The following is a 12,741-nucleotide window of genomic DNA, read 5'->3' on the forward strand; positions in this document are numbered from 1 at the left end:
GAACCTGCTGAATATCACCTCTGCCGGCAACTCATATTGGTGAGGGTTTCGGCGTTCCCGGGTTGCGTGATCCCCTTTGGTGACCCTCTGGCAAGGACAGTAAATAGGGAAGCCAGATTCACTTAACAACCGGCTTACATACTTAACAACTGCAGTGATTCACTTAGGCACGGTTGCAAGAAAGGTTGCAAAATTGGGTTAAAACTCATTTAACCCCTCGCTTAGCCACAGAAATTTGGGGCTCAATCGTGGTTCAGTTGAGGACTACCTGTATACAATCAACTCTTGTGGACGTTTCCCCTCCAGTCAGTGGTGGGATTTTACTACTGGGTCTGTGGGCGTGGCTTGGTGGGCATGGCAGGGGAAGGATACTGCAAAATCCCCATTGCCCCACCACCCCACCCCACCAGCCTGCTTTCCAGCTCTGTTTTCCTGTACAGGGCAACCAAAGGAGACCCAGTCGATCAGCTGGGACTCAATGGGAGGCAGAGAATAGAGGGGGGCGGGGCCAGTCAGAGGTGGGATTTGCTGGCTCTCTGAACTACTCAAAATTTCCGCTAACGGTTCTCCAGAACTGGTCAGAACCTGCTGAGCACCACCTCTGCCTCTGCCCCGGTTTAAAACTACCCATGCTGCTAAAAAAAAAGAAAATAAAGGAAATCCAAGACCGGAGAGATCCAATTTATTTACACAGCGATCTCAGTGCTGATGAACGAGGAGGTGGGGGGGACTGAAAGTGTAATGGTGCAATGTAAAACCACTTCATTTTATTTTCAAGACATGGTGCGTTAGCTGGGACAGACCTTAACCCTACATGGGAGTTTAGACCTACAGAGACTTGGGAGGCCATTTTTAGATATAAGCCCCACCCCCAACCCCAACCCCACCCCCAAAAAAACCAACAACAGCCAAGCCCACTCCCTTCTGGCAGAAGAGGAAAAACTGCTGCATTTCCACCATCCTGTACCCTGCATACAGTAAGTGTCGCTTTTTGTATTGTGATGCGTCTACCTCGGGTCAAGATCAGAAATGAAGACAGGCTCCTAATCCCCGTACAAAAAAGCAGGGGGGGGTCCCCAAACGTGGCCACTTGAAAGACTTGTGGACTTCAACTCCCAGAATTCTCCATCCAGCACAGCTTAAACTCTCTCGTGTAATCCCTTCCTCTCCAATCTCCCTCCTCTTTGGGAGATAAAGAGAAAAAGAAACGGACACGGCATGGCTGAGGAATTCTGGGAGTTGAAGTCCACACGTCTTTTAAGAGTTGTCCAGTTTGGGGAACCCCTGTTCTAGAGTCCCAGCATAGCTGGCTGAGGAATTCTGGGAGTTGAAGTCCACAAGCCTTAAAAATTGCCAAGTTTGGAGACCTCTACAAAAAGCATCACCGTCTGAGGTCGGGCGGGGAGGAGGCAGGAAAGGGGAGGAAATTTAAGGCTATGCCATGAGGAAAAAAGAAAAAAGAAAGAGAGAAGCCATTTCAAGAGAACCTGGCTTGCTTGCTTGCTTGCTTGCTTGGAGGGGCTGCAACTCTTTCCCATTAAGAGGGGGAGAAGGCGGCAAGAAACGATCCAGTTTCCAAAGGACGGTTTTGCGGCTCCAGCCCATTTCCAGGAGAAGCTACTCAAACGTGCAACATTTATTTACGCCTGAAGCCTTCTTACATTCCTCGGCGGTGGGTTCAGTTCTACCGACAGGCTGGATGGGGTGAGGGGGAGACAGGGACAGCTCGGAGCAGCCGTGTCTCTTCCCCCATCCCAACTCCCACCCCCTTAAATCAGCCCTGGGGGCTCCCCTGCCCCCCAAAAATAACCTCTCCCTTCAGCTGTCCTTCTGTCCCTGCCCAGCAGAGACTTGGCACAGATCCAGCAGCGGAGTTGGCAACTTGGGTTACTTTCGTCCTCTCTTTCCTGGCGGATGCTGGTTACTCGGGGGAGAGGGGGGAAGGAGGAGGAGGAGGGGGGGGTGTTTCAGCTCGGCAGTTGTTTCGCCCAACGGCAGTGGAATCCCGCCCCCCCACCGGGCGATTCCATCGGGCGTGTTCCACTCCCTCCGCCAGCTCGCGCACACAGCTGGGCGCCTTTATAGGAAACCTTCTTTCCGGAACTGCTCTTGCAAGATGTCTCTGTACTCGTCGAAGCCGCCCTCGATACGTTGCACGGTGCCGCTGCCACACACCCACAGCTCCTTGCACACCAGCCGGATGAAGCGTTCGTCGTGCGAAACGAGGATCAAGCCGCCCTAGAACAAGACGGGTGGGAAGGGAGCCTCACATCACCCACTGGGGAGAGCTTTGGCCGCAAGGTCAGTGGTTCCCTCGCTTACCGTAGTTTTGTTCTGGCTGTTTGGTGTTTTGTTTTGTTTTTTTGAATACAATTAAAACCCTTTGCTGCTTTCTTAAGCTTGGTTTGTTTCCTTGCAAGGTGTTTCGATACCTAAACCGGGGAACGTCGTCTCTCAGCATAACGTTGATGATGGGATCTAGTTTGGTAATGAAATGTCTGTAAGGAAACAGCCAAGCTCAAAGGGAGCAGCAAAGGGTTTCAATCGTGTTAAAAACCAAACAGCCAGAAAGTTGCAGCGAGAGCGCCTCATTTCAACCTTGAGCTACAAATATTCTCCTTTAGCAATAGTACTTATAGACTTATATACTGCTTCATAGTGCTTTACTGCCCTCTCTCTAAACCAGGGGTTTGCTGGCTGAGGAATCCTGGGAGTTGAAGTCCACAAGTCTTAAAGTTGCCAAGGTTGGACACCCTTGCTCTAAACGGTTTACAGCAGAGGTCCCCAAACTTGGCAACTTTAAGACTTGTGGACTTCAACTCCCAGAATTCTCCAGCCAGCACAGCTTAAACTCTCTTGTAATCCCTTCCTCTGCAATCTCTCCTCTTTGGGGGAATAAGAGAAAAAGAAACAGACACGGCTGGCTGAGGAATTTTGGGGAGTTGAAGTCCACAAGTCTTAAAGTTGCCAAGTTTGGAGACCCCCTGGTTTACACAGTCAGCATATTTGCCCCCCAACAATCTGAGTCCTCATTTTACGGGTGGAAGGACGGAAGGATTTTACGGGTGGAAGGAAGCATTTTCCTTAAGAAGCGTGGAAGGCTGAGTCAACCTTGAGCCAGTCAGGATCGAACTCCTGGTCTGTGGGGCAGTGTTAGCCCGCAATAAGGCCTTCTAACCACTGTGCCCTTAGGGTCAATGAAAATCCCCATTAAAACGGTCAATTAACCTCCCCTTGCCATTAGCAGAGTTTTCATTTGAAGGTCTGCTTCCGCATTATGACCCTTCAAATTCTTACGCAGGTGGCAAGAGTTGGTTGACCTTCTCTGGGCCTGGGAGTCAAGCAAGATTAGGACTTGGATGAGGAACCTGTAATGACACGCCTGCAAATAAAAACCCAAGCTGAAAACTCGCACAATCAAGCAAAACTGCTCTTAAAGGTGGTTGATGCCTCCGTGAAGGTACCAATCCTGGGCTTGATTTGGTACCTTTATCTTCCATCTCCAATGCAAAGCGAAGAATGAGGAAAGCCCAGTTAGTCATCCCCAGCCTGGTGTTTTCTGGCTTGCTTGGGAAATGTGGAGACTGTAATTTTAGCAGGTCTAGAGAATACAGGTGGTCTTCAACTTACAACACTTCGTTTAGTGACCATTCCAAGTTGCAACAGTACTGAAAAAAGCAACTTGCGACCGTTTTTCAGAGTTACGACCTCTGGAGCATCCATCATTGGTCACACGATCAAAATTTAGACGCTTAGCAACTGACTCGTATTTATGACGGTTGCAGTGTCCCGGGGGTACATGATCCCCCCTTTGCAACCTTCTGACAAGCCAAGTCAATGGGGAAGCCAGATTAATTTAACAACCAGGTTACTAATTTAATTATTGCAGCGATTCACTTAAGAAGTACGGTAAGAAAAGTGGTAAAATGGGGCAAAACTCATTTAACAAATTTCTCCCTTGGCAACATAAATTGCGGTCGTAAGTTGAGGACTACCTGTATCACCTTGGGAAGACTTGAGTTAATCACTGGCTACAGTGGACTACTGCTTATAGTGTGCATTAAACTTTGAGCTAATTGTTCTATATTGGGGAAGCTTTAAATTGTCCTACGTTGGGGACGCTTTAAAGGGAACCATTGTGCAAGATCAAAAATCCAGGTAGCTCTTTGTCTTGTCTGCTCCCTGACATCACTTTCCCACTTGCCCTTCTGTTTCTCAAAGAAAAAAAACACACATCACAGAATAGGATTTATGTTGGGATTTGGCTATGATTAAACAAGCTCTGTGGTGTTTTGCATTCAGCCTACTAAAGTTACTCTGGAGTGGGAACTTTGCGCCAAAGTGCTACATGATAAAGTAGCGGTGTTTTCCCTTGGGATTGTGTGTTTGTTTGTACTACAGTGGAGAAAGACATGGCTGCTTTAAGCTGTTAAGAGAAAGATGCTACATTGGTGTGAAGCATCTTCTGAGATCCAGTTTCAAGCACAGACCTATTATCAACCCACAATTTCCCCCTAAAACTAAATTTGACAACGAAAGAATGAATTAAATTTGCATCTGCTGATATCTTGATGAATGTATTTCCTATGTACACTGAGAGCTTACGCACCGAAGACAAATTCTTTGTGTGTCCAATCCCATTATGTTGTGCAAACTCAGCGTTGCAGACTTACCCGGAATTTGTTGAGTGCTTTTGCTAGAGCTTCAATGGTTTCCATGTCCAGGTGGTTTGTTGGTTCATCCAGTATATAGAAGTTGGGGCTACAAGGGGGGGTAAAAAATGCAATTATAGTACAGGCAATTTTTGATTCACAACTTTTGAGGCTGGAATTATCACCCTAATTCCATCATGTTGGTCATTAAGTGGGTCATCGCACGACCATGCCAGATTTTACTGCCTTTTTTTAGGTGCTTGTTAAAGGGAATGTGATGGTCGCAAAGCAAACACAGCTGTCACCAAGTAAAGCTATTGTCTACAATGGATGTTTTGGGGGGTTTTTTTTGTCTAGAAAATGGAAATAAATGCCAGCTTCCGGCAAAAAAAACTTACACAACCCCTGCACCACGAAACAAGTCCCACTGGGAATTGTTGGGAGTTTATTAGGATCAGATAGCAATTTAAGTGCAATTCAAACCAATGTGATCCACAAGTCCCACTGAGTTAAATAGAAACAGGACTTAAAACAGTGAGCTGAGATCATCCATTCCCACAACACAGTCAAAACTATTTACTAAGACTCTATTACTATTCTTCTTCTCATCCTTCCTATTACCTATCTCCTCCCACTTATGACGATAACCATGTTGCTTGTATCTTTATGATTTATGTTGCTTTATTTAGTTTCCTGATATGATTTGACTGCTTATTTAGTATCCTACGAAGTTGTATCTTATATGTTGTATCTTATGATTCTTGTATTTTTTTAATGTACACTGAGAGCATGTGTACCAAAGACAGATTCCTTGTATGTCCATTCACACTTGGCCAATAAAGAATTCAATTCAATTCAGAAAATTGCATTCCTTTGACTGCGGGACTCTGCAAATGGCCGTAAACGGGGGCTGGTTGTTGAGTGCCAAAAATATGATCTTGTTCCCCCTCCATGTTAAGGACACGCTTTCTGCCCACTATTTGAATAACTGGATTATAATTATTAAAAATAATTACTAAATTATTTATACAACAGTAGTGAGACTGATCTCCGGGGGGGATGAGTCTGCCTACCGAGATGAGGTGGACTGGTTGCTTTTGTAGTGTGGAGACAATAACTTGGTCCTCAACACCAATCAAGGAGCTTATAGTGGACTATAGAAGGAACGGATCAGACATCCAGCCCTTCCTTATCAATGGAGACCGAGGGGAGCAAGTGGCCAGTTTTAAGTTTCTGGGTGTTACCATAAAAAAGGACGTGACTTGGGGTGCTGACATTGCAGCCCTAGTCAAAAGGGCCCAGCAGCGATTATATGACCTGACACTTCTCAGAAAACAACAACTGAATGGAAAACTGCTGGTGACCTTCTACCGCTTCACCATAGAGATTATCTTTACTTACTGCACCTGTGTCTGCTTTGCCAGTTGCACAGGGGCAGATAGGAAAGCGCTCCAGAGGGTTAACGTCATTGCCTAGAAGATCATTAGTTGCCCTCTCCCCTTTTTGGAAGAGCTTTATAGCTCCCACTGCCTTAAGAAAGTTCAAAACATTCTCAAAGATCCATCTCATCCTGGACACCTCCTTTAAAAAAAAAAAACTATTACTATCTGGCAGACGGCACAGGATAATAATAAAAACAAGGACAAATAGGCTGAAAAACAGCTTCTATCCCAGGGCAGCAGCTCTTTTGAATTCTGCCGTATAGTGCAGTGTTGGTGCGGTGTTGGGTGGGTTTTCAATTCAATGTGTGAAGGGTGAAGGATGTGTGTTTGTGTTTATTTTCATAGTCATAATGTACACTGAAGATGGTGTTTGATTTCACTGTACCAGGTGCAATGACAATAAAGTAAACTAAACTAAAAAGTAAACTGAAAACAACAGTAACAGCAACAGAAAACCAACCAACAATAACAACCCAGCGGGATTACCAAGGCATGGTCATCTGGGCAAAGGCCACTCTGCTCTTCTGTCCCCCCGATAGGCTGGCAACCGGGCGGACCGCCAATTCTCCGGAGACTCCGTAGCACCCCAGCTGATGGCGGTATTCCTCCTCTGACTTCCCTGAATCACGTGGGGCAGAAAGAGAGGTGTGAAATCCAGGCCTAAAACGTTATGAGGCACGAGAGCTAAACCCAAATCTCATTATCCCAATAACCAGCTACGACTGGGAAGCCACGCTGGGGGATGCTACGGGCCATGCCGATTACGGGGATTAAACACTATTTGGAGCATTAATTTGTGACTGTATTCATACAGCATCTTAGGAGGCATCTGTTTTAAACACGTTTTGCCGAGACGGAAAGGTGTAACATTAAACCTGGGAACGCGGTGGCTCAGTGGCTAAGAGGCTGAGCTTGTCATTCAGAAAGGTTGGCAGTTCGGCGGTTCGAATCCCTAGTGTCGTGTAATGGAGTGAGCTCCCGTTACTTGTCCCAGCTTCTGCCAACCTAGCGGTTTGAAAGCATGTAAAAATGCAAGTGGAAAAATAGGGACCACTTTGGTGGGACGGGAACAGCGTTGCATGCGCCTTCGAGTGTTCAGCCATGCTGGCCACATGACCACGGTGACGTCTTCGGACAGCGCTGGCTCTTCTGCTTTGTAACGGAGATGAGCACCGCCCGCTAGAGCCGGAAACGACTAGCGTGTAGGTGCGAGGGGAACCTTTACTTTTTTACCTTTTAAAGGTCTAACATTAAATCACACCCCAATGGTTCGTAAACCGTGGAGCCCTTGGTGCTCTCTTGAGATTGGCTGTTTGCTTGCTGATGTTTCATTACCTGACGAGGTAACATCGTCCATGCTGGCGATTGTGGGGTTTGCCCCCCGTTTATATACAGTAGCTTGCCCTCCCCGTGTTGGAAAGAGTATGGTTTTCTCCTTGGTAGTGCCTAGTTTAGGACATTGTTTTCTGCTTGACTGTTTGTCTGGGGTTAATCCCTGCTTATCTGGGTGTTGGTTACAACCAAGCTCAGAGAGAGGGCTCCACAATTCAGCCCTGAATCATGGATATTCTCCTTTATTGGTTTACGAACTCTTAATGGGCAACTTTATTCCAAGTGGAATGTATTTGGACACACTGGCTGAGAGACCATGATTGGTGGCTTGTTCAAGGAGATGCAAAAAAGTGGGACCAGGGGCCTGTAAAAACCTACTTTCTCTGGCTCTCAGATTCAATGAGGAATAGATGAGCCAAAAGCAGAGGACTACCCCTTACCCCACCTCACCTGCGTTAAGACATGGGAAGAGGAAAAAATGAATGCCTTAAGACCGATGCCATAACATCGGTGCCTTTTATGGAGTATGGTTCCGACAAAACCCAGTATGGCCCGCTGATCAATAAAAGCTGCTGCTGGCTTAACATGTTTCAGGAATCCTTGCCAATAAATTCAGCATGAAAGCCACGTCTTAGAACAGAGGTCCCCAAATTTGGCACTTTGACTTGTGGACTTCAATTCCCAGAATTCTGGGAGTTGAAATCCCCAAGTCTTAAAGTTGCCAAGTTTGGAGACCTCTATCTTAGAACGAGGTTGTACCTCGAGTCACTGTCTTTAATCTTCAGTGTTCAGTAAACAGAACAGTGGAGGGGTGGTTAACTACGTAGGCCATGAAACGGCGGGAGCTGAAATCTAACAAATTGTGAGAGAGTGTTTGGCAACTTACCTGGAAACCTTTTGGCTAGTAGTTCTGTGGCACTAATATCCAAATCCAGCTGATCCACATGATGCTGACTGAAATAGCCAATTTTAAGGTTTCTGCCAAAAATAAATAAATTGCATTGTTAAAGCTAGAGTTTAAAATGGTCTATTATTGAAAACACTAGCTCAACACCTGTGCTTTGCTACGAAACTATGTGGCTGGGCTTAGTTTTGGGGGAGGAAATAGGGAAAAAAAAATCTGCCTCTGCCTACCAGCATCCATCGGTATTTATTTGGCTAGCTGTCCTGTCAGTGTGTTAAGAGTTGAGGACTGTTTGGAAAGTGAAACAGTATTTGCTGTGTGTGCAAGGAGACAGCAAGGACCCTGGGTGTGGCTTCGCTCAACTGTTCTGTACTAAAACTGCTCCTTTCCTCTGCTTGTGTTTTGCATTTGGAACAGATTTCTTTTCAGGTGGGGAGGGGGAGTAGAACTCCTTAGCATCAGAGCGTGTTAATAATAATATAGGAAATACTAATAGGTCTGATGGTCATTTCGAAAAATCCTTTGTTTGTGAGCAACTAGAAGCCAAGAGGAACGTACGTGCCAAATTTCAAGTTTGTGGGCTTTACGGCTTTGTTCGGGTATTTTCCCATGGTCATTGTAGATGTGCTTTTAAAGCTTTTAAACTTTAAAAGCACAACTACAATGACGTAGGAAAATACCCGAACAAAGCCGAATGCCATACATGTAAGTACCTGCGAAAACTTAAGAAAACATATAGATAGACAGATAGATAAGATAGATAGATAAGATAGATAGATAGATAGATAGATAGATAGATAGATAGATAGATAGATAGATTAGCCAAAGGAATAACTTGCTGTTCTGTAAGATAAATGTGTTCCCTTGCTTGACAAGGAGAGAAGAAGAAGGATAAATTGAACCTGGCTTCTGTTGCTTAAAGAGGCATATTCCTTACTGTTGTTCTGTCAGAGCCAGGGAACATTTCAGGGTCAATTCCAAAAAGGGATTCTTGGGCACAGGTCGTCCTGACACCATATCTAATCTATAACTCTTCAAAGAATCCACATTCCCCCCACCCCCACCCCAGGATCACTCAACAGCAGCAAAGGGCTGCGTCTTTTTCAAGGTCAATCTTCTCTCCCGGTGGTTTCCCGGTTTGGCCATTTTAAGACGGGTGGACTTCAACTCCCAGAATTCTCCAGCCATGCTGACTGGGGAATGCTGGGAGTTGAAGCCCACCTAATTTAAAGTTGCCATGGGTTGAGAAACACCATCTTCGAGTGATGAAGAACAGCAGGAAAGTAGGGCAGAGATAGGAAGCAACAGCAGTGTTGCATCTCCCAGCCAACGTTGAGAAGCTGAGAGTATCACTCCTCCCTTAATGAAGGAAGCAGCAGCAGGAAAGAAAAAATGTAGCTTAGTTCAGCTTTTGAGCTAATAGGCCTTGGCCTGAGCTGTGATGGTGCTTCGAAGTGGCGCTTACGTTGCACACAATGTGGCCTTCAGCCTGGGAATTCAAAACTGCTGTTCTAGTCCAATGTGCCGAGCGTTTAGCAGAAGTTTCCCATCTTCACAGAAAGATTAAAAGCTTATCTCCAAAGTAGACAGAAAGCAATGTGAAGCACACGTGCCTCGGGAATCCGGGATGCTATTAACTGCTTAGCAACAAGCCAACCATATTCTACGTGTTTTGCTCTCTTCTTCTCTTTCCACCCTATCGCTTTGATGTGGTTGGAAAGCTACCTGTGAGCGTGTCTAATCCCTCGCACAGGTGCCAGGTCTCCCATCAGGATCTTCAGCATGGTAGATTTGCCAGCTCCGTTCTCTCCAACCTTAGAAGTAAATGATATAGGGATTACAGAAACATCCTGCCAAGCTCCCTTTTAGGATTCCAGAGCTCAAGAGAAATGGGATAAAAACTTTACTCTGTTACGTGCATATTTACTTCTAGCCCTTTTTCAGTCTAAGAAGCGAACATACAAGCAATGGAAGACAAGGATGGGAAGGGATGGAGGAAGCAGTAATAAATTCTAGTTCTAATCCCTAACATTCAAGGACTTGTTTTGGTCCAACGAAATGGTGATTAAACACTGCCTCCATTGATACTATAAAGAGCCTGACACTTTCCTTTGTTTTGCTTTTTTGGTTAAAATTAAACAGGGTCCCCAGCTACAAATCTTTAGGTACAGCAGTTGTTTTGTTTTTGGGGGGGGTGGGGGGGGGGTTGGGGGGGGTTTGGGGGGGGGGGGGGGGGGGGGGGGGGGGGGGGGGGGGGGGGGGGGGGGGGGTGGGGGGGGGGGGGGGGGGGGGGGGGGGGGGGGGGGTGGTGGGGGGGGGGGGGGGGGGGGGGGGGGGGGGGGTGTGTTTTTTTTTTTTTTTTTTTTTTTTTGGGGGGGTTTTTGGGGGGGGGGTGTTGGTTTTTTGGGGGGGGGGGGGTGGTGGGGGGGGGGGGGTGGGGGGGGGGGGGGGGGGGGGGGGGGGGGTTTTGTTGTGGGTTTTTGTTGGGGGGGGGTGGGGTTTTGGGGGGGGGGGGGGGGGGGGGGGGGGGGGGGGGGGGGGGGTTTTTTTTTTTGGGGGGGGTTTTGGGGGTTGGGGGGCGGGGGGGGCCCTTTGGGGGGGGGGGGGGTCCCCCCCCTCGTTATGCCAGAAAAGGTGCATCTTAAGTTGAAGTAAAGATAAATGTACTGGCCCGTTAAAGAAACTAGGATAGGCTACTTAAATTCAAGCACTTTAAACAATTTTGAGCCACCCACACTCGTTTGCGGTCATAGGGCGGTCATAGAAATCAATCAAACAAACGTGACAGTTTATAGAGTCAGCATATTTACCTCAACAATCTTGAGTCCTCATTTTACCAATCTCGGAAGGATGGAAGGCTGAATCAACCTTGAGCCTTGTCAGGATCAAACTCCTGGCATTGGGCAGAGTCAGACTTCAATACTGCATTTTATCCACTGCTCCTAGCCAGGGGTGGGATTCAAATTTTTTAACAACCGGTTCTGTGGGGCGTGGCTAAGTTGGTGGGCGTGGCTTGGTGGTCATGTTATTGGCTGGGCATGGCCAACTCAATATCACTCACATCGAGGCACGCATCTCCTCGCCTGGCCTCTTATGACTGTGGGGATGCTGCAACAGTCATAAGTGTGAAAAATGCTCATAAGTCATTTTTTTCAGTTCCATTTTAACTTTGAATGGTCACTCCACACAAGCAAAGGACCAGCAAAGGAGGGGAAAAAAAACTCCAGAGAAGTTCCTGAGACAGGAAGTCTAGTCCTGCCAAGAACGTAATAAGGGTTAACGAAGAGGCAGTTTCTGTAAGCAACACGAGAATGTTTCCTTCCTGCCTTCCTTATGGGATTAGCCCAGTAATTTCTTCTAACAAGCGGTTCTCCGAACTGCTTAGAATGTTAACAACCGGTTCTAGCGAATAGGTGCGAACTGGTAGAATCCCACCCCTGCTCCTAGCTCTTACTAGGTCCTGCTGTTAAAAGCACTTGTAACATTTCTTTTTTCTTGGTCTATCCACTGACACAAAACAATTGCTGAATGATTGGATTTTATTTTGTTTTTGTTTTGTTTGTGATAGTGAATGCTTTTATCGCTTTCACGTAATGAACCTTTTGCCAAGTATTTCATCTTACCACACAGATGCGAGAGTCCAGGTCAGCAGAGACAGAGAGGGAGCAAAAGATGTAGTTATTGGGCTCGTAGCAAAAGTCCACTTCATCAAGTTGTAAGATGGGAGGAGAAAACTTCTCAAAGCCATCTGGGAACCTATGGGGGGGAGGGGGGAGAGGAGAAAAAAATGTCCAGGGGAATGAGCAAAAAAATGGAAGTAGCCAAAAGGGCCCTCACGGCTTCTATTAGAGTAGGACAATCAGCGTGGTGTTAATTTCCTACCACACTATGGTAGGGATACATAGCAGTTACATTTACAGAATGTTGTTTTTAATGTAATAATAAGTATGCGTTGCAGACATCATTTAGAGATATGGTCTAGAGCAGGGGTCTCCAACCATGGCAGCTTTTGCTGGCTGAGGATCTCTGAGAATTGAAGTTCACAAGTCTTAAACTTGCCAAGGTTGGAGACCCCTGCTCTAGTCTAGAGTGTTTAATACTGCTATTTTGTTGTGGCTACGAAGTCCTGCAGCTATACAATGCCTTGTTTGGAAAAGCAGACACTGGTGCCTGAAGAAAAGCTAGGAGAATGACTTGCTAACTTGATTCAAGTCACAAATCCCTTCCTTACCAAACCCACACAGGACAGGCCAATGTTATCATTTCTGTCTTGCCAATTAGGTGCCAAGATTTGCCCTGAGGCAGTGTTTCTCAACCTCTTATCGTTTGAAGAGGCATGGACTTCAGCTCCCAGAATTCCCCAGCCAAATGTCGATCACATGACTGCAATGGCCAGACTTTTCAGAGCCGG

At 46.5% G+C, this 12,741-nt stretch overlaps 1 protein-coding gene across 1 annotated transcript in view; it reads right to left on the reverse strand.

Moving 5' to 3' along the window:
- Positions 1-666: 666 nt before the first annotated feature.
- The window catches only part of ABCF3 (ATP binding cassette subfamily F member 3), a 39,785-nt gene continuing 27,710 nt past the window's right edge, over positions 667-12,741 (reverse strand). Inside the window, exons 16-21 of the mRNA XM_087933623.1 lie at positions 11,954-12,086; positions 10,056-10,144; positions 8,313-8,404; positions 6,581-6,713; positions 4,674-4,761; positions 667-2,238 (exon numbers count right to left, since the gene is read on the reverse strand). Of these exons, the coding sequence (XP_087789749.1) occupies positions 2,080-2,238; positions 4,674-4,761; positions 6,581-6,713; positions 8,313-8,404; positions 10,056-10,144; positions 11,954-12,086 (694 nt within the window). The 3' untranslated portion in view covers positions 667-2,079. The remainder of the gene's footprint in view (positions 2,239-4,673; positions 4,762-6,580; positions 6,714-8,312; positions 8,405-10,055; positions 10,145-11,953; positions 12,087-12,741) is intronic.

Source organism: Pseudonaja textilis, chromosome 4 (assembly GCF_049901715.1).
Source record: "Pseudonaja textilis isolate UNSWEBS1 chromosome 4, rPseTex1.2, whole genome shotgun sequence".
Taxonomy (NCBI): Eukaryota; Metazoa; Chordata; class Lepidosauria; order Squamata; family Elapidae; genus Pseudonaja; species Pseudonaja textilis.